Source organism: Agelaius tricolor, unplaced genomic scaffold (genome assembly GCF_023055355.1).
Source record: "Agelaius tricolor isolate 1412-34295 unplaced genomic scaffold, bAgeTri1.0.p SCAF_23, whole genome shotgun sequence".
Lineage (NCBI taxonomy): Eukaryota > Metazoa > Chordata > Aves > Passeriformes > Icteridae > Agelaius > Agelaius tricolor.
The window spans coordinates 13,434,758-13,456,418 of NW_027269283.1; the positions used below are offsets into that span (position 1 = coordinate 13,434,758).

General features: G+C 42.9%; 1 protein-coding gene across 2 annotated transcripts; it reads right to left on the reverse strand.

The window, feature by feature from the left end:
- Positions 1-760: 760 nt before the first annotated feature.
- Positions 761-21,400, reverse strand: CSE1L (chromosome segregation 1 like). 2 transcript variants are annotated; one of them, XM_071446902.1, is made up of 25 exons: positions 21,280-21,400; positions 19,030-19,125; positions 18,350-18,492; positions 17,248-17,349; positions 16,694-16,839; positions 16,306-16,396; positions 15,935-16,042; positions 14,961-15,053; positions 13,549-13,716; positions 13,325-13,454; positions 12,580-12,645; positions 10,860-11,062; positions 9,777-9,861; positions 8,987-9,048; positions 8,101-8,237; positions 7,840-7,943; positions 7,135-7,232; positions 6,216-6,366; positions 5,516-5,724; positions 4,909-5,006; positions 4,616-4,701; positions 3,458-3,539; positions 2,871-3,017; positions 1,828-2,059; positions 761-1,292 (listed from the first exon to the last, which is right to left on the reverse strand). In XM_071446902.1, exons 2-25 carry the CDS (start codon positions 19,112-19,114, stop codon positions 1,203-1,205), a joined length of 2,916 nt encoding a protein of 971 aa, XP_071303003.1. In that variant the 5' UTR covers positions 19,115-19,125; positions 21,280-21,400; the 3' UTR covers positions 761-1,202. The 2 variants fall into 2 exon arrangements, with proteins under 2 accessions (XP_071303003.1, XP_071303004.1); XM_071446903.1 differs by lacking the exon at positions 18,350-18,492 and having other exon boundaries at positions 21,280-21,392.
- Positions 21,401-21,661: the final 261 nt, after the last annotated feature.

Sequence of the window (21,661 nt, forward strand, 5' to 3'; positions counted from 1 at the left end):
GCTGCCGGGGCGGTCACCCAGCAGGGCCAACGCAGGAGGGAGCGCGGATGTCACCAACGCACCCATGGATAAGCATTTAACCAAAACCTCACATTTCAAACTGCGGGTGGGAAAGACCCACAAGCAATCCCAAGTAGTCCCGGTAAAGCTGCCGGAGCCCGTGGACAGACGCGGCCCAGCAGGCTCCAGCCCCGGGTGCACAGCTGCACACAGCTGTCAGGAGCGCACCCGCAGCGCCCACAGCTGCACACAGCTGGCAGGAGCGCTCCGGGACTCGAGCTGTGCCTCGAAAAGCCCAGCCTAGCAGCCGGGTACCCCTGAGAACACAGAGGCTCAGGCATTACCGGCTCACTCCAAGAGCCACGATGAGGATCGCAGCCGATGCCCCCAGGCCTCATCAGTGCCTTGATGAGAAGACACGGAGAACACCCGACTCACACCTACCTCCAAGGTCACTGCTTCAGCTTCAACAGAGCAGGAAAACCCCACCTGGAGCCTGATCCCTGCTCCCAGGGAAGAGCCCTGCCCTCAGTGCCTGGCACTGACAGGACCTGTTCCAGAGCACCTGTGCCTGCTGGTGAGCAGCCAGAGGACAGCAGCTCTGCTCTTCTCCCAAAGTTTTAGATTTGCTCTGTATGATCCTACAATGCACCTAAAAAACCCTCACAGTCCCACTATTTCATATTCTATTCCAAGTGTAAAACATCTTTTCTTAAAACAACTATATTCTTCTGAAACAGTAAGACCACAATGACAGGCATTTTAAACAAGTACTTCTTATTTATTCACAATTCAGATAAAGTTTAAGGAAAGACAAAAGAAATACAAAGGACAACATTAAAATGAAAAGGAATTTTAGTGACTGAAGTGAGTTTCTACAGCCAGGGCTCTCCACACATTTCCAAATATTATCCAAACACTGCAGATGCAGATTTCAAATCAATCCCATAACAAACCGCTATGACTATTCCCTTTGAAATTAAACTGGGAATGGAAGTTAGCCACCTTTATCTATGAGTACACAAACCATCAAATTCTTCACTTTCAGCTTAAAGCCACACCTATCTTTTACAAGATGGAATCTGCAATACAATTTCAAGCAGCTTTTTTTTCATTTTGTCTGAACTCTGCTATAAAAAAGTCAGTGTCGACCTTCTGCATAACAAACGAGCTTTTGATCTTGCTTGTGGAGTCTCTGCAGCTCAGAGCAGACTGACACTTGCAGCCTGGAGGTACCCTTGGAGATACTGCAATGCTTCTGCGTTCAGGCTGGTGCTGAGCATGGACAGAACCTGAGGCACAGGGAAGCAGAGGTGTCAGGGAGTGCAACAGGAACCCCCAGCTGCCCTCACCCGCAGTACAAAGCCACAGAGCAGCAGTCACCCACGGGGAAAGCAGCAGGCAGTCTTTACTTACCAAAATCTCAGGGAAAACAAACATGCTGTGGGCTAAAAGAGTTAACTGCACACTCACCTTGTCTAATTTTAAATGAGCTTCCTGAATTCAACAAGTGCATGCAACCAATCAAACTCAAGACACATATGAGTTATAGACCATCAAGTGTGTAAATTTTTTTTTTTTAATGGCACACTTAAGCTCATTGCAAAATTATGTGCGGTGAAAATAAAGCCTTTCTAAGGCTCCTAAGGAAAAACCTTACAAAAGCTATATTCCAATGAAGAATAAAACACAGGCACGATCTTGCATTCTAGTTCTGACCTACTTCATTTTGCTGATGATCAAACATCAGCAAACAGACCCATTCTCACAGAGGCATTTCCTCTGTGCACAATGCAGCATCAGCATGCAAGCACACAAGTCACCTACCCTGCCTGGGCAGGCTGTAGACAGTTTGTGGAGAGACTGTGCCAGATGGATTCTAGGATTGTTCACCATTTGACCTACAGGATCGTGTTCTTTCTTCCCAGCAAAGGCCAGCTGGGAGAATGCAGTCTGATAGCCTGGAGTATCTTCTATGTCAATGAAGTGCTCCTCGTCAGGGATCGTGTCATCCTCAGGCAACTCAAAGAGGCCAATGAGGGCCTGCAGCAAAGGAATCCTGGGAGCAAAGAGGGGGGGGCAAAATCGGAGTGCTTAGAATATCTTAGGACAGGCTCAAGTTATTTGGAACCCTTTATAATTTAGCCTTTGCAGGTACTTGATTGGCTACTGAAACTGTAAATGTCCAAGGTGTGCTGGACCAGAAGAATTGTGGGTCTGAATATTTTACAGGCATAATATGGGTACTCCTTTTAACAGCATGAGCAATGTATGTATTTATCAGCTCAAACTGTCATGAAACATATCTGAAAAGAGCAATGATTTTCCAGATCACAACTTTCCTCTGAGCATATTAAAAACAAAGTTCTAGTTCAGGGATCTAGTCTGGGATCCAGTGATTGTCATCAAATTCAAATTACTAGGCATGCTGGACTGCTGCACTGGTTGACAATCAAACTTCCTGCTGGCTTTCCCCAGAATTCCACTCTCAAGCTAAGATATTACAGTTTCTCTGCCAGGTTATGAATATGCTCAGGTCTCCTGACTAGAAGAGCTGTAAGTGAAAACTGGGCCTGGCTTTTCAGAAAGAATACAAGCTGGAGGAAAGCAGTGTATTTCCCTAAATGCAGGTCCAGCCAGCCAAATCTGTGCTATCTCCATCAAAAACATCTCAAACCAGTTCTGTCATCCTCTCTGAAAATACAGTTTAATTTGCTGAGAAACAGAAGCAGGATGAAAGGCCTAAAACAGCCTTGTGGGTCTGAGGAGATCACCAAGGAGTTTCCTACAGGATGCATTTTGGTCTGAGCCTCCATTTTCAGTAACTCCAGCAGCCTCACTAGCACATCCTGAAGAAGTGTGGTACCTACCACAGTTTGGTGTACTCTGTGTCCATCATGGGAGGACATTCTGTTAATATTTTTGTAATGCCAACAGCACAGATTTTCTTTTCAACTTGTCCAGACACTTTCTGGATTTCAGGAATTATAATTTTCTCCAACACCATTCCAAACATCCTATGGTGGCATTGAGAGAAAAAGTATTAGAAAGCCTCATCAGCCTTATGGTGACAAAAGAGAAGCAGAAACAATATGAATCACTAGGGAATAGAAACGACCAGATAATTTGTTAAGATGCTGCCCTGTTGCAGTAGACATTTGTACACACAAACTTTTCACAAATGATAACAATTAAAACCATCAATCTTTCCTTTTTATAACCTTCTTAGATTAGTAACTTCACTGAACTATCAGTGAGGAACTGTAGTCAGAAATTCACAAAAAAAGAAGACTTTCTAGACAAATAAATGAACCACATTAAGAGAAACATTTGGCCACTCAAATTAGTGATAAATGTAGTCTGATAGTCTAGCTAAGCAGACAACTCTTTCTTACTTCAAAAGACAAAAATAACACAGCCATATTAAATATAACCCAAACAAACAAAACATACTAACTTTGGCTGTATGCTGTCAAATATTTCTTGCAGAGCTAATGCCCCATATCTTACACAATACAAGTTAATGAAGACAAGGAAACCTGTAACAAGAAAAAAGACAAAGTAAAACTTAATGTGAAAACAAAAGAATAGTTTTAGAGTCAGCAGCAAAATACATTCCAGGTTTTTCAAGGGGATAGAAATGGCAATCTTTACACATGTTCAGTTTAAGTGAAGTACGTGAACTTGCTGCCTTGAAATTTGGGAAAAAACTCAGTTTTTTACATACCACAACACAAAAACAAGGTGGTACAACAAGACAAGAGTTATTCCTTTTTCCCCTTATAGCAGTTATAAAAAGGCATTAGAAAAGCCATTTGCAATTTTTTTTCAGATCAGGAACCAAAGAAACTCTTCCAAAAACTTTCCTTTTAGCAGAAAACTTCCCACAATGCAGACTCTGAGGTGAGGTATGAGCCCCTTTGCACAGGGTGCAGTATATTAAAAGCACCACTTCAGCTTTATTTGTGGAAGACCATTATAAGCAAATTTATCATTCTTGTTCCTATCAGATGGCATTGACCAGATTTTATAGGGCTAAGTAATGGACACTGCATAATTTGGGTAGCAACAGTATCACAAAAATAATTTATTAACTATGACAATCTTCTTGTGACAGCATGAATAACCAGAGTATGTATTGCAATTATCTGTCACAGCTTTGCCAGTTTAACATAAAACCTTATCAATAAATGTAGTCATACTAAAGCCAAAATGACACAAGCATGGGATATTTCACAGCACTAACACACAACTACAGGTAACTACAGGAGGTGTGGTCAGTACTGCTGTGCTGCACGAGAAGGAAAGTCTGCTGCTATTGGTTGGAGATTAAATGGGGACATTTTCAATAATGACACCAGACACTAGGAAAGGAACAGAAATACCCAAGTCTTGCTCATTATTTTAATTCCATTCCCTGGCTTTCATGAATGAGTGTCACCTGCTCTGGTGACTGCCCCCACCCCCCTTGGTGACAAGTACTCTGCCCAGGAGCCAGGAGCCAGCGCTGTCCCTGCGTGCGCGTACCCGCGGGGCACACGGGACTCCTGTTCTGCACAGCTGCACCTCTGAGCTGCGGCTGGCACCAGAGCTTTCCACACAGCAAGGAACTTACTTTTGATAAACTTTGTTGTTTTGGAATTTTGAAGTCTTTGGAATAGCAGAATGAAGATCTGTTTCCTGTACTGGTCAACTGATTCACTGGAAATTTAAAAGGACAGTTATTCAATTCACACTGGGATTTTACTGATGTCACTTCACAGAAAACATATATAGAACTGTTCAAATCCATCTGACTGAAAAATGTGATGTTTTCAGTTGTTAAAAATTAGCAATTGGCATGTTCATACACTTCATAATTAAAGTCTGCAGAAGTTAGCTTTAAATGTAATTTCAGCTCATACTCACGGAGGCATATGCTCAATGATACTGTTTAGAAGATAGAACCCTTGATGATCATTAGCTTTAGAGGCAATCAACTTCTGGAACACACCTAACAATCCAGGCTGCAAGAAAAGCAAATATAAAATCATTAGACCACAATTCTTCATATGTGACCCTACCAGAAAATTGACCATTACCATTTAAGGCGTACACCAAGGCAAAAGCCTTCATAACCTAGGACAGGATTCAGTTTTTATGGTTCAGGCCAAGGAAGACACATTTTGACTTCTTCTCACTCTTCTCAAGACTGCTCTGAACAGAACCTGAGAGTTCTCATTATGCACATGTTTAACATGAGGCAAACAAGACAGGAAAACTGTGGAGACTTACCTGCTTGCAAGAACTAAAAGCAAGAAATTTTCATCTCAGTTGACAAAAGCAGAACAGCCTACAATTCACCTTATCCACGTAATAGAAAAGAACCCAAAATGCTACAGTCAGAGTCTTAGTCTGTCTCTGTAAGTAAGCACCAAACCCTGCACAAATCCAGCTGTTTGCTGGAGTTCCTCACAGTCTGGAAGCTCAGATCCCATGTCTCCAGGCCAGACTGTGACTCTGCCCCAGAACTCACGATTTTGTCGGCGGCAGCGCTGGCGATGGTGCTGGCACCGCGCTCCAGGTAAGCCTGCAGGAGCCTGACCAGAGGGGGAATGTTTCCTGTCCTTTCCCAGAGAACTGGCTGGAGCAGATGGGGAAACAATGCCATATACGATGATGGGATTTCATTTTTATGCATTTCTAGAAGTAGTGACATCACTTGAAACACATAGGGAATGAACTCTGGAAGAGAAACGATGACATTTATGAAGTCAGACAACATGGTCACTGTCAGTTCCCAGAAACCACATATCTATGGACTGAACCCACCATTTTGACATTATCACTAAGATTTCAATAAATAAAACTCTGAAGAAACATACCTTCCCAAATGTAATTATTCCAAAAATTAGCAAGCATTGCATCTATACGCTTTCTATTTCCTCTACCCATTAATGTTTCAGAACATAAAAAACAAATTACTAGAAAAAAGGCAATAGAATTAAGAATAATATTAAGAGGCTTTGGAGTAGGGATTGCTAGATACTTTAAGAATGCAATTTAAAATAAGTGAATGCTGTTGACGTACCCTATGGAACAATCAAAACACTTTCAGACTGTGAAAATATTGTTTCTCCCCTTGAATTTCCTGTGCTACAAAAAGCCTGCCATAAGGTAAATCCTAGAAGCCAGCCCCCGTGGAGAGAGCACAGGCACTCACTGACTGCCCTTACCTTGCACATCATTCTGCAGGATCTCAGTGAACACCAGGAACAAAGCCTCCTCAAAGCTCCCCACTGCCTCTGGGTTTGCCTTGCACGTTATCCTTATCGACAAGCAGATTGACTCAAACATATAATGGTTAAAGTGAGGTTTGCTGGGATTCTGAAAAGTTATAAACAGATAAATCAACCCAAACTTGCAGACAAGTCACTTATTTCACTAAATATATATTGTTTTCAATTGAAGACTAAATAAAGTAGCATTTCGGAGTAGGGATACTTGTAACTTATGCATTAAATATACATAAGTTGCTTCTGAAATTAATTCCATAAAGGAGAGGGTTTTTTTGTAGCAAGTGTTTTTCAGAAGTTCTATATAAACTACCAAACAGTTAAAATATCACAGAACAAAAACCAGAAAAAGATTATTTTCCCATCTTTCAAGTGTCCAGTCAATTCTCTATTGTCAATGGTTAAGAATTTGACAAGTCTAAAGAAAAAAATTAAGAGATTTTTACCCACCAAAAGCAGAAGGGCAATTTATTTAATTCAATCCCACATTTCAATGCCAATTATTATTAGCTTCAGAAGTTTCATGGGCAAAGAATACAGGAGTTGTGATAAAACCAATTATTGTACTGGTGGCCTCTGCACAAGCAGGCATTTATACTACAACAAACTAGCATTACAGAAAGAGCTGTATGCTGCTCTTCATATGCTGCTTCTAAATTTCAGATGAGAGCAGGAAGAATGATCTGAGAATATGTTCTAAAAAGAAGTCAGAACCTCACGGAATGCTGTTTCAAATTAGTTGCATCAGAAAATCCAGAACTATTTAGAGTATTCTAACAGAACACCACCAACAGGACATAAGTCCTCAGCAAGACTGCTCTAAAAGGTAAAAGGTGACCCTTTTGCTCTGTTTCTTTACCTTACTGACAGCCAGCAGTTTCTGGGTGAGCTGGGTGATGACAGAAGGGATGTATGGAATTATGGACTCCTGCAGCAGAGAAAAACTCCTCATGATGGCTGCAAATAAATGGAAAATTTTAGCTTCTGAAGACAAAATACACTGCCACTCAACATATGCCTAAATCCTTTACCTTTTACTGTTAAAATAGGATCCCAAGAAATTAGGTACAGAACAAAGAGCACCTGCTGCAAGAACATTCAATCTATAACCATGACAAAGCATGAGACAAACCCTCCTTATTCTCATTCTAGAGATGAACATAGGAGATCAAGTAACTGTACAGAGGCCATCACTTGTCCTGGGCAAGTCTCAGATCTCAGCATCTTCTTAGCCATATCAGATCTATCCTTTCACTAGCCATGACCACATGTCCCTGCCATGACCAGACTGCTCAGATCTTCCCCTGGCACTGTCCAGGGAGTTGTCCTGACTACAAGACTACTGTTTGAGAAGTAACTTAGTACCATTATGTTTAGTGTTTCTCTTTGCTACCCTAAGTTTAGTTGAAGATGACTTGACACAGCCTGATAAGTAACTGCAACTCTTCAACACATTCTCATAAAATAGGCTTTGCAAACAAAAATGTCAGGAACCTGTAACTGTAAGTCTTTACCTCAAGTTAACCAAGTTATTCTTATATTGCAGGACTCATTTGGCATTTACCTTTCATAATGTATTCATTTTCAGATGAGCCAGGAAGTGTCAGAGCTTTGAAAAGGTTTGTTAACAGCACTTCTACAAACGGTGCCATTTCTGCAGCTGTAATGCTGTTAAATGAAACACAGCTCTTTAATGATGACAGTCACAAACTTCAAGCCTTATACAATACCATAGTATATGACTCAAAGGATGCCCTACAGGTATTTCTCATCCTTAATATGCAAGATCTATTAGCAATGAATTTATTTCTGCTTGGAAACTTACAGAGTAGCATTATTTGTCCCTCTCATGGTAAACAGTCTTTCAAGAGCATGGGCTGCATAGGTATGGACCACAATACTTTCTGCTTGGAGATGATTGATTAAGAGGGGAATAGACACCAGCAGTTGTTCTTTTGGTACCTACAAAAGTATAGCAACAAATCATAAGTATGTTAAAAAATACAGATGGTTCAACTCTAGAGCACAGCCAAGCTCATCAGTGACACACAGAGCTTGGCAGAGGGAGGTGTCTTGGGAGGCTCCTCCTGTTGCTCCTTCCCATCTTGACAGCCAGGAGGTACCTACTCTGTCATGGCTCATGTACTGCCCCTGAACACCAGTGGTGCACTGGATTAGCAGGAAGTGCAGACAACCCTAATGTATATTTCCCTTTCCATTTTACTTTGTCTTAATAGGTAATTAAAAATATCAAGGTTTAAAAAAACCAATATCACATATATTTCATAAGAAATTAATAAAGGTAATCCAGAATTTAGAATAATATGCAACATATTTTCTCACCCTATCTCATGAATCAGAAAAGATTAAGGACAAAACTGCTGTACTCTGTAACAGCTACTGCAATGATCCAAGCAATCAAGGGTATTTGGACTAACACTGACTTGGAAACGTCTGAGTGTGTCACAGAATTAAGCAGCTAAGATATTCAGTGTTCCCATAGCATATGGACAGCATATAGACTACATGTTAATTGGATATTTATAACAATATCATTTACTTTCTAAATTAAAAATTCAGCATGAAGTGTTGTAGATGACTATCAAACACCTGTTGAGTTAGCATATGGCCAAGTGCGATAAATTAGGCTTGGCAAGTATAAAGTAACAACCTACAATATGTTTTTCCATAGGAGTGAAAGAAAAACTTACTTGGTTTCTAAAAATCATGATATATTTGATACCATCTGCTTTTAGCACAGGGAATTCATTCACTGAAATAGAAAAATATGCAAACTTCGTTGATACTCCTCATACAAATGTGATTACTGAACATGCACTATATATACAAGTGACACTTGACACTACGTAATAATTCTCCCCTGTAGAAAATAATACTATGTTTTTCTACATTTCTTAGTTCCTGCACTTTGGTATGGCACTGTTAGAGTATCAGTTTAGGTACAAATCACATCCCAGTACCATTAAAAGTACAGTCCAGCTCAGATGAAATTCACTTTCTGGTTTCAATTTCAGCAGCCTTCAATTACACATTTTGAGACAACCCACTATGCTTCAGCTGTAGTAAGATAATTGTTAAAGTGTAAAATGAACCACATGGTTTAAATCTAGACATCCACAACCTCATCAATAGGGCCTCAGTATTTTAACTTCTCAGAGTTTTGTGGAGCACAGAAGTTTACCATAAGGTCTCAAATACTGAAATCAAATTACTTTGATTCAACAAGTTTAAGCATGTAGCTGACAGCAACCATGTGTATACATGCCCTGATCTTGCAGAGAGCAGGGGGTAAGGTGGCAATCCACCCTGCTGTAAGAGCTCCTTCACTGCTGGCCAAACAGAAATGCACCACTCTGTGCCAGGTGTTCAGAGCCCATCTCAGAGATTCTGCTGATAAAGGAGTGCTTGGAGACTTCACAAACAATGGTCACTGTCAAGGGTATGATACACCACAAAAATACCCTACCAAAATTAACTTACCAGTAGCAGACTTTAAGTCAGGTTGAATGTGATTCACAAAGAATTCTGTCAGATTAACAAGTTCATTGGCCTGTGTTATGCCATGCTGGAAGAAGTAAAAAACAATTCTTATTTTTATATGCTGACATATATGCCACTAGTTTTCTTACTAATTTTTAAAAAATTACTATTAGTTTTCTCTTACAAAAAATGCAACCTCTTTTTAAACCAGGATTTTTAGATGGAGATTTTTCAATGAAGTGTTCTAAATTAGTCCATATTTGCCATTAAATAGCATAGAAAGACACAAACTTTGTAGTTTCCCAAATGCTACCAGACAGGTTCCTGTTACAAATCACTAACAACTGCTGGGCAGCAATATACATATGGCTTCAGCAAAATCTGCTGAGAACCTTCAGCAAAATTGCATGAAATGATGTACACATTTTACTATGTTTGCCTCAAATCTGTCTTGTAAAGACACCGACATTTGAACTGTAACAGCATTTAAAATATCTAGTAGTACACCTAAACTTGTTCCATAGGACATTCAATATAATGCTCCTGTTTCCAAATACAGGTTAGCCCAGCTGTGCTTTTTCAGTGTCTCCACCCTATCAGCAAGTAATGAGATCCATTTCCAGCCATCATTAGCATTCACATGTCATTCACAAATCCAACATTCAAGTAGCAGGAAATATTGGGAAATTTTAAGAACTCCAAGAGTCATTTAAATTCCTTTTAGTCTGCTTAACACATCTGATCATCTTCTGTAAAGCTCTATTTGCCTTCCATGGCTTCCAGAGTGCCTCAGGACCACTCAGAGCTCAGACGCTCCAGAGCTGAGGCAGTTTGGTTTCTTTGTCTGGCTGGATCCCACATGCCAGTCAGGCCAGCCACAGGGCCACAGTGCCCCATCTACCTGAAATTCAGATGGCACCAGCTGTGATAGGATCATTTAAAGGGCAGCTCTTCATCTCATCAACATGAACTACTGCACACACAGTTGCTCCCTTTCTGAAGCAGCTGAAACGAACAGCAGGCCTCATCTGCACTGCAATATCTGAATGCAGCCAGGTTGCAATGAATAAAATGTACAAGTACCTTCTGTGTCTGAGCTTTGGATGCCAAAGATGTTACAAGGTAAATAGCTGCATCTTTGTGCTTCCAGTTAACAGATGGATTCTTTGCATACTCTTGCAGCATAGAATTAACATATCCAGAAAAAATCCCTGTTACAGGTCCTTCAAAAAATTTGCACAAGCCTCTGACCAGATCACAAGCTGCTCTGCGCCTGGTGTCAATATCTGCATGAGAACCAAAGATTCTTAGGATACGAGAAAGCAGACAGCTTTTCATTTTAATAAACAAAATAATCAAAACAGTAACAGCTTCTCAAGTTACAGCCACACCCCATGTTAATTATTGCAACCCTCCCCACTGCTGTAAGCCTTTCATTTACTGTCACAACTGGGCTACTTGTACACCAAGGAGAAGGGACACCTGCCCCTGAGCAGTGGCAGCAGGCCTGCAGGGGGCTGGTACTGCCTGGACATTATGCACCCAAAGGTACTGGCTCTGGCTGGGAGGGAGCTCATTTCTGCCCTAGTGGCCCATTTGGTGCTGTGTTTGTACCAATGACTGAAGCTGCTGGTAACACCCAGGGTTTGGCTGCTGCTGAAGAGCACTGTCAGTGTCAGGGCTTCCTCTTCCTCCTGCTTTGCCTTCCCAGCAAGTAGTTTGGGGCAGGCAAGGAGCTGGGAGGGGACAACCTGGGCAGCTAATCCAAACTGACCAGCAGGACATTCCAAGCTGTATGACATGTTCAACAATAAAAACTGAGGGGGCAGCTCTGGGGGAAGTAGCCATTGCTCAGGGACAGGCTGGGCAAAAGTCTGCCTGTGGGCAATGGTGAGTGACTAACTTCTCTCCCCTTTCCTTACTCCTTCTTTCACTTGAACTGTCTTTATCCACGAGTCTTCTCACTTTCACCCCTCCTTCTCTCGCCCCATCAGACTGCAGCAGGCTGGAGCACAAGCCAGCTATTGGCCCAGCACACCTGATAGTACATTTTCGTAAAAAACTTCACAAATACCTAAAATGCAGCCAATCCTGGATAAGAATGATGTTTTCTTGAAAAAAGTTCAAAAACGTTTCCTCCAATTTTCTCCTCCACTGCAAGCACACAGTAATCTCTTCCATCTATTACAAAATGCCATCAGTTCCCAAGTGTCTGTCAGCAAGCTGCTGGCGGCGCAGCCCTGTCACACAGAGCCGGGTTTGGCTCACTCGGGCTCTGGCCTGGCTGCAGGGCACAGCCTCCCCCAGCACTCCAGCAGCTGGGCTGGCACAGCCGTGGCCCAGGGCAGGCACTGCTCTGAACACAGCCACGTCCAGCCTGGCTGCTGGCCAGCTGGCCCAAGCACAGTGTGTGTGCAACCCCAGGCAGAATTTCAGCCTCAACATCAAGAGTCTCTCCCTGTCACTTAAAACTCCACACACAGGAACTAAATACACAACTGGCTACTACTCAGCATTGACTTACAGGCTGTCCTTGCTGAAATGAGAATGTGGGCAGTGCAGAAGACATACCAATCCAATTAAGGAAAAAGCCCTATAAAAACATTGTTCGAACCAGAAAGACACTGTGACAAACTTATCGTGACAGTAGGCTTGATCACAGACTGGGTACAATCCAGCTGGGGGTGGTGTGTGGAAACCTTCTCAATTTCAAAATGAAGTTATAAAAGCTTCAGTAAATTGCTTAAGCTCTTTAGAGCTATATTTAAAGACCAAGTATTCTTAGTATAAATCTGTGGATTACCAGATCCTTCCAAATCCCTTCTTATATACTCTTCAGAATTATCTTCAAATGCTTCTTCATCAGCCGCTGAAAATACAAAATACATGGAAGTTGAAGTAGTGAAATCTCTGCTTTTTATAGTAAAACAGTGTATCATTATCAACTTGCTATTTTTTCCAAGGAGCTTTCTATAACATTAATATTAATTAATGAGAAATATCCAGACAGATTAGTCTGTTTAGCTTCTGTCCCACAAATTAGTCTTTCACACTCATGGGCTGATGTATTGATTCTAAGAAAAACCTCAACACATATTCAACACCAGGTGTATTTGAAGAGGCTTTCAGAGTCATAGACTTAAGAGAGAGAAGCTTCTTATCACTGCAATATATTTTCACTGCATTTTAAATATAGGATCAGTATGATCATCAAAACCTGGAGAACTAAACATTTGGTAGGCCTGATATTCCTGCATTCCTGCCTATTTAGGCTCCTTGAATTACTCAGATACTCACTTTAATTGTAGAAATTTATTGGTGGCACATGACCTAGACTTCCTCCACTGGGATTTCAACATGAAAAGTTAGGTATATTCATAAAACCCTACAAAGCCCACAGGACAGCAATCTGCTGCAGAAACTTGGGTTTGAATCTAGCACTAAGGTACACAAGAGGGAATCCTCAATTCTTAGTCCTGCAAAGCAACATGTCATGATAATTAGTAGATATTTGTTATGTTTTTCAAAATTAAGTCTCAAAAAGTTACCTCTAAATTCCATATTGGGAACAATAACTTTCTCACAGATGCTTGTCAATGTGTTCTGGTCCTCAAACAGATGCTTGTAATGTGGTCTCTCGCAAACCGAGGCCAGAAACTGGATGGCGTTACTGACCAGCTGCAGCACCACAAACAGAAGGCAAAACTTTACCACGACTGAATCATTTATGATTTATTATAAAACTTGACAAGATCAGATTTTAGCAACTCACCAAGTCATACTTCACTTCCTGGCCAGTTGTGACTAACAGATTCCAGATTGCTGTTACAAAGCGTGGCAGGTAGGGCTGGAATTCTTCATCGTATTTTTGAGCATATAAAGCAGCATTATCACAAATTTGTGATTTCAAGAGCTCCAGCAATCCAGCTTCCTCTTCATCCTCACATAAAACAAAACTAAGAATTTAAACATCCAAACCTCAACACTACTTAAACATTAGAAATATCAACGTATTTACGTTAAATATTTACATCTCTGTTTTATCATGTCCTAAACAGGTGAAAGAAATCCCTCTCACTGTCCCTAAAACTACTGTAGACTTTTGCTGATCTGTACCCAAACTACTTTTCAAGTTAGAAATCATACCTACATTTCATATCAGGTACTGTGTACTTGAAAACAGACACAATAATTCACACTAAATTAATTTACAAATGTAATACGAAAAAGACAACACAAGGCAATGAAAAATACACTTAGAAGCCACTATATCATGATTCTTTAATTGGAGTAGCTGTAGAAGTTCCTTCCCTTTCCCCAGATCACAGATGTTCGTGGAGCCACAATGTGAACTGGGAAATTGAACTGGAATTAAAAAAACCAACTCAACCAAACACCACCCCAGTTCTGTCTGCCCCTCTTCCCTCCACCCTCACTTTTCAGCCTGACTGCCTGTCCCAGTTCAGCTGCACCAGTGCTTGTGCTGGGAGCAGCCCACAGACACAAAGACAAAAGAGCAGCAAAGCTTCTTTCAGCAGAAGGGTAACTAGAGCACAACATACACTTAATATGCCTCCCTATGGGTTGTCAAGAAATTTATAGAGTTGTTTTGGCTCCATCAAGTGGCAAACTATTGTGCTGTGATGATGTGATGATGGAAGACATCACCACTTAAAATGCAGAAGACACACACAAAACAACTGGAGCTTTGCTGACCTGGTATCAGCTTTCACCAGTGAAATTACTGATTCTTTAACTAGAGCAAGACAGCAAATACTGAAGTACTGAAGAGATGCCCTGCCCTCTATGTTCAATTGTTTCAAGTTCTTTAAGACACCCTGTTTTCTAGAACCAGCTGACAGATACAGAACACCTGAGCCCTGTGATGCTAATGGTCAGGTCACTACAGCAGCTGTTCTTGAAAGAATCAACTCAGTGATGAGTATTGGTAATTTGATTTCTGTGCACAGCTGGGTATACCTGTAACTGTCACACAGCTTGAAGAACTGAACCTCAAATTCCTTAGACAGCAGAGCAACTTCTCCTAAACTCCATTTTCTTGCAGTCATTCCACTCCTTTGTTTGCCCCACAAAAAAACCAGTGCATTGTTCAGAATTAGACCTAAGTTGTCAATCCACCCTCTCCCCTACAGATGCAAACCAGGTGGTTTATGCAGTACTTACATCAGTCTGCAAGAGTTTATTATCTAAAGTTAAAAGGCTATGAAAGTTTGTCATCCATGTTTCCATGTTATCTTCAAAAAACTCAGGAAGATCCTGTGAAAGAAAAGCATATATCTAGATTTTAATTTCTGGCTGCACTGCTTAGATAACATACCTACACTGGAAGTAGTGCATTCATCTTATAATCTACTGAGAGACCTGTGGAAAACAATCTTCAAATTGAAACAGTGCCCCCCCCCCCAAACAAAAGCTGTTCTGGCAGAGCCCTGGAGTACAACTAGTTCCAAATAAACTAGTTGCTTAGACTCTGAACAGCTCACACCTTTATAATGAATGAGCCTTATCACCTCTCACTTTCAGAACAAGAGAGCACAAGTCTTTTTTAACTCCAGCTGATTCTCCTGCCCCCTGTGGAAGAGCTGGCCAAGGAATCCAGGCACAATCACACTTCACAGACCTGCCTTCATGTTGAGACACTAAATAAATGTCACCTCAGCCAGGGAGCTTTACCATTTCCCATAGAGCACACTTAGTAATGTCCAAAATGTAGATCTGATTTCAAACCCAGACAACCCACAGTGCTCCCAGAATTCTGCTCCTACAGTGCCACAGAGCTACACATAATGGACTCCCAGCTACAGGATCAGCTCCTGTCAGTAAAAGCACATTTATAAAGGGGGCACAGTGAATAGAAACTCAGGCACTGGACTCCTGCCTTTCCCAGCTCCTACTCAGAGGCCCCATACAACACCTCCTTGAAGCAGTGCCAGCTCAGACTCTCTTGAACTTTTGCTTACAAAGGCCCAAGCTAATGTCTTAAATTACCCATCCTTACTGTGCTTTTACTTCAGCAGATGCACTGGTGATTTTTCTTTTTGCCATAAAGCATGGCCTTAAAGGCTGCCTCAAATAATTTCTATAGTACCAGCTTCCTCAGAACAAAGCAAAACTATCCCAAGAACAAGGAGATTCACCTGAAAATTTAAACTGTAGAACAGCTTCGCAATTAGAATGAGAGAAGAAAAGAGAACCTTCAGGGCACTGGCATCATTTGCATGCGTGCTGCAAAGTTCAATAGTTGCCTAGAAAAAGACGCAAGATTGTCAAGTACAAAACCCACACCAACAAAAAATATTGAAAAATGTCATGGAACGTTTTTTTTTAAACCAGAAAATATGGTGATTTTTCATCCTCTTACCAGTCTTGTTAGGTCTCATTTCATGCCTTGAATTTGAACCCCTTTAAGAGTTTTGAAGAACAATTCTAGAGTTTTAATAGTACAGGTATCCACAGCAAGCAATTCAGAACATGAAACTTGTTTTAGAAATGACTCATCAAGAAATACCTTAAAGAGATTTGTCAAGGGTAGAGCAAAGGCATCAAGAACAAGCTTGATCTCTGTCCATAATTCATTTGACTTAAATTCATGGCGGTACCTAACAAGTAAGGGAGAAACACATGAAAAATAGAATAGTCTTTACATTTATTACCAAATTAATTCACACAGAATTTTGTTTTGTGCTGAACCTTGGAAAAAATACTGTAAAGTAAACAAGAACTAAGCAACATGATTCAAAACCCCGCCAGGTGTACAATTTGATAACTACTTAAAAGATGTATGTAGAAGTCACAACTATAGACTTCTGTAAATGTCCAAAATGAAGTCTAACAGTAAAACATGCCAGCTGAACAGAACTTTCACCTTCCATACAAAACCCCCTGATGTGCAGTACCTTTTGAATAGAGAGTGGGCGGTGCGCAGAACCCCGTTGATGACGTGGAAATCTCCGCTCTGGAAGCGATTCACCATCTCTGTCAGCAGGTCTGGCCACTTCTGAGGGAAGTCCTCCCGCCCAATAATACTGATGGCATCACTTAACTGCAACGGAAACGGAGCTTCACTGACAGAACAGCACACGGCAGATGTGCCAGATGCTGCCAACATCCCAGAAAATCCTGGCTATTCTTGTCCAATTCAAAAATCCCTGGATTAAATTATCTACTACTTTCCACACAAATACAAAAATCTCACCTTAAGCTTACACATCTTACCTTCTAGAATTGCTGTTTAACTGCCTAATGTTAGAACTTAGCTATAAGATTACACAATAATCATATTAAAGAAATGTTAAAGTAGGTAGAAATACCTGTAACAATATCCTCAAAGTTATTTGGATAAGGTTGAGCTCACTGGTAAGGGAACTGAGCTCTGCCAATAACCATAGCCTCTAGACATGCTTAGAATATTCCCAAAGTTTCATGGATACAAGCAGGAATGACATATTACCTGCTTTTGAATTTGTTCTGGGCTGCTAAGCATCAAGGGCACTATGTTGGCTTTAATGGCTATTCTGTCCGATTCACATATTTTGTTTGGTTCATCCTCAACCTAAAATGAAAACAATAATTAAGTTATGGGCATATCAGCATTTTCCAGGCAATGAGAGATGATCAGCATTTCAGAGACCAACTGTTTATACTGATTTATGTAACTATTACCATGCTGAAGAACCTAAGAAGCAAACCTATTAGAGCCACTGCCTTCAATGAATCTGGAACAGCAGTATCTGAAAAAAGCTGAAAGAAATAATATCCTTCTGTAAAACTTTGAAGAAATTTTTTTCTCTTCCCTAAGGATAACTTTTCAGGTCAGCAATTGAGCAGCAGTGAGGGTGGGTGCACATGGCAATAAAATCCCCACATTTAACCAGGTCTCCTCTTCCATCACACCAAACAGCACCTCTGCCAACCCCACAAACTGATTTTGTGTGAGCTGTCTCGAGCCATCCTTTCTAGAGACCATACATGAAGGTGCAAGTTACACAATCAAAACCCTAACATTGACTTTAAGTTATCTAACCAGTTCAAAACACCAACCAGCTCCAAGTCCGGTCAGTCAGCAGTGCCAAGTAGTAGAAAACTGCAAAGCTGCTACTAAAAAAATAAAATAATGAGGTGGCTTGTCCCAGCCCAGTGACAGCAGTGACAGTCACATTTTCTGTGATAAAAGCACTGAAGTTCAGAGACCTAGAAATCATGCAGCAATTAAAAGAGAAAAGCACCTCCAGGGAGACACTCAATCTTGAGATACCTTAAAGCTGATGGTACCACTACCCTTGTCACATCCCTTTTACCATCTTTCCACACACTTAAATCAAAAGTTAGCAATTTCAAAAGTTCAAGGTATACCATAGTCACAAATGGGGTTCCCCCAGGCTCAGTACTGGGGCCAGTACTGATTAATATCTTTACTGATGATCTGGATGAGAGGATCAAGGGCTCCCTCAGGAGGTCCACATATGACACTGAGTTGGGTGGGATGTGGATCTGCTTATTGTACCTTAAAAGAATAATTAGTTCTTAGCACACTTCCTCACTAGAATACCTACAATTCTCCAGTTCCTTTTAATATAATTCTTGAACGTTACAGATGCACAAACTTTGATGACATTTTCCTGTGATTTCTCCAGCAGCGTTAAGAGTAACAGCGGATAGTTCTGGCTTCCTTCCACAGATTCAAGGAACTTTTCCGCTGTAAGGGAATACACCGCGGTTAGCAAAAGCTCAGCTGCTTTCTCTAATGGGAATCCTACGATTCCTCAAGTGTCTGTTTAAGATACCCAACACAAACACTTCCCAGAGCTTCACAGGAACATGTCTGACAAAAGTTATCACAGTTTCTTTGCTCCCCAGCGCTCCTGCTGTCAACAACAGCTCTGGATCCCCAGCAGGATGAGGAAATACTGCCTCCTCACCCCTGGAAAAGCCACAACCCAAGAGACGTACATCCTCACTTGTTGGGAACAGCAGCACTGTTTTATATAACAACAGTGCAAAGAAAAAAAAAAGAGAGCAAAATACAGAAAAACAAAATCACAAAAAGCAGATAAAATTATTTCTATTTATATCTACCCTTCATTAGTGTTTTCTGGGGTTTCATTTTAAAAGGATACTGAGAAGTTCTGTAAAGAGGTTATTGCATAAATATCCACTGCAGTTTGCTACACAGAGACGGGAGAGACAAAAAGAAACAGAACTTTTTTTGTTCACAATCATGAGAATCACTTACCAGGACGCCTTATGGCAGGATCTGGATCTAGTGTTTTCTTTAGATATTCAGTTAAAGTTTGTAAATTGGCATCACTGAGCTCCATTTTGGCAGAACCTAAAACCCACAAGTAGTTTTGTTACAACCAGAGATCAGAAAAATCTATCCTAAAGCCACCCATCTAAAACCAGATCCCACAGAAGCAACAGCAGCTCTTTGGGACAATAGCTCAGGAACACAGTCCCAACCAGGGTGCACCAGGCACAGCAAACATCCCAGCTCTCAAGCTACAGGCAGCTGCTAGTGTCTGGTTTGCGGACCCCAGAGTCCAGAAAAGGCTTACGCATCCCGCAGACACAAACAGGTACAGCCAAAAGATGATCTCCTGCCCTTTCAGGACAACAGGAACTTGGCTCTGCTTTTGTTCTGCTGCCAGCCCCAGAAACTGCTCCTGACTGAAACAGGCTGAACAGTCCTGCCCGACATAATTGTAAACAAAACAATTCAAAGTGTGTTGAAGAGTCAAAGCTTTTTCAAAAAAACAAAACCTCCTTATAAAAGAAAAATCTCAAAAGAAGATACCTTTTTAAAAAAGAGACAAAAGACTGTTCAAAGCCAATTAGTTTATCCTTCCTGTAAAATTAGTTCAGACTAGGGTGGGGGCTAATTTAAATGCAATACTTTTTACAGAATAAGTCTGCAATAAGTCCATATTGCTCCTCTCTAGTAATTCTCCCACACATATTCTTATATTTACTTCACAGCCTGCACTGGAATAATTAAAATTACAGCAATACAATGACAGTAGGATGTGCTTTAATGGAGATGCTCCTCTGGACATCATCATTGATCCTGCCCGTCCTTCCCACCACCAGCAGCCCAGTTCACTCCCTACAAAGGTTATGAGGAAACAAATGTTTCCATTTTTCCTCTGGAGTTTCTATTTAGTACAACTGAGCGAAATTTATCTGTCCCACTTTGCAGTTGTTTCGTGCTGATCACCAGTGCAAGAAACAGTTCTGTACAAGCATGCCTGCAAAGGCAGTGAGTTTTAATGACACAGTTTTTATGTCAGTTATGGCATCTATATAATTTAAAAAGACAGCAGCAGTATCCTCTTAAATTAAATTAATGCTAATAAGCAAATCAGATCGTAATATAGTTTGCAAAAAGTAAAAATCTACCTGAACAGTCCTCTCCCATGCTCCCCCGTGCTTTTGGGGTTTACTTGTCCATAGTCTTGTTCACCAATTCACACCCACCAACATATTTTGACCTGTTACCTACACATGCTTATTTCCTTCTCTTCCTCTAGCTCTTCATGTTTGTTTTCCAGTACGAAAAACATTGGTGTGGTACTTTAGCTGGAGTGCTATGATGCTTTGTGTTGGGTTGTACCGTGTGTCTGGAGAAAACGCCTCAGAAAACTCATAAGGTGTGCTTAATACATCACCAACTTTAGTCAAATTAATGCAGCTCACTTACAAAGAAACCCAAACCTAGCAGAACGCGGCCGTGCCCCTGGGGCTCGGACCGGGAAGAGCTTCACACAAGTGCAACCCTCACCCAGCACTGCCCGAACACCTCCCAGCGCCGAACAACGTTCAGGAGCCAGATCCGATGGGAAAAGCCATCCGGGCAGCGCTCTGAGGATCCCGGGGCATTTCCCGCTTCCCCAAAGCGCGGGCCTGGGACAGCAGCGCCAGGGCCGGCGGCAGCGGGACCGGCCCCGCGTCCCCGTCCGCGAACCGCGAGGCCAGGCCGTGCCGGAGCCGCTCGCGACTCTGCGGCGGGGAGCGGCCCCGCGCCCTCCTGCGGCCCGCCGGGCGGTTCACCCGCGGAAGGCTCGGGGCGGCTGCGTCCGTCCCGGCGCCGGACCGCGCCTACTCCGCTCGGGCAGCCTCCTGCGGCGGCCCCTGCAGAGAGAGCGCCGGGACGGGCCAGGCGGGGCGGCGGGGCCGGGACCGGGAGAGACCCCGGGCCGCCCCAGACCCCTCAGACTAACTCGGTCCCCCTCCCCCGCGGCAGCCCGGACTGACAGCTGCTGCAGCCAATGAGGGGCGCAGGCAGTGCAGACCCAGCGGCCTCGGACCAATCACGGGCCGCGAGAGGCGGGCGGAAGGGCCCAGCATGGTGCGCTGCGCCTGTGGCCGCACCGCGGGCCCAGCGCCGAGCGCAGCGCGGAGTTGGCACGCGGGCGGCCGCGGTGCCACCGGGGCACGGGGCCGCCCCAGCCCTATCGCCCTGCGGGGCAGCGCGTCCCGGGCTTACCTGGCGGCTCCCCCCCGGCGGCAGCGGCGGCGGCTCCGAGCGCTCCGGCTGCGCTTCACATTCAAACCGCCGGGCGAGGGCGCGGCGGCGGCTCCGTGACCGCATCGCGCGGGGCGGTGACATCGCGCTGCGGTCCGGCCAATCAGCGCCCGCGTCGGCCCCGGGCGCGCCGCCGGCAGCCAATCCGCGGCGCGCTCAATGGGCGGTGGCCAATGGCTGGGCCCTTCCCACAAGGCCCCGCGGCGCCTCCCGTAGCGCGGCGGCCTCGCCCCGCCTCGAGCCCCGGGACCGGGGCGAGCGGGGCCGGGGGTGAGCGGGGCCGGGCCGGAGCCCCGGGACCGGGGCGAGCGGGGCCCGGTCCGAGCGCCTGCACTGTCAAGGG

Excerpts from the sequence above, each read along its gene's own strand:
- CSE1L (XM_071446902.1), bottom strand. The coding sequence starts at position 19,114 with ATGGAGCTCAGTGATGCCAATTTACAAACTTTAACTGAATATCTAAAG. Across the intron at positions 17,350-18,349 it reads TTAAAAGGAACTGGAGAATT|GTTGAGGATGAACCAAACAA; the intron begins GTAGGTATTCTA and ends TTTTCATTTTAG. Across the intron at positions 4,702-4,908 it reads ATCATTGAGCATATGCCTCC|TGAATCAGTTGACCAGTACA; the intron begins GTGAGTATGAGC and ends TTAAATTTCCAG.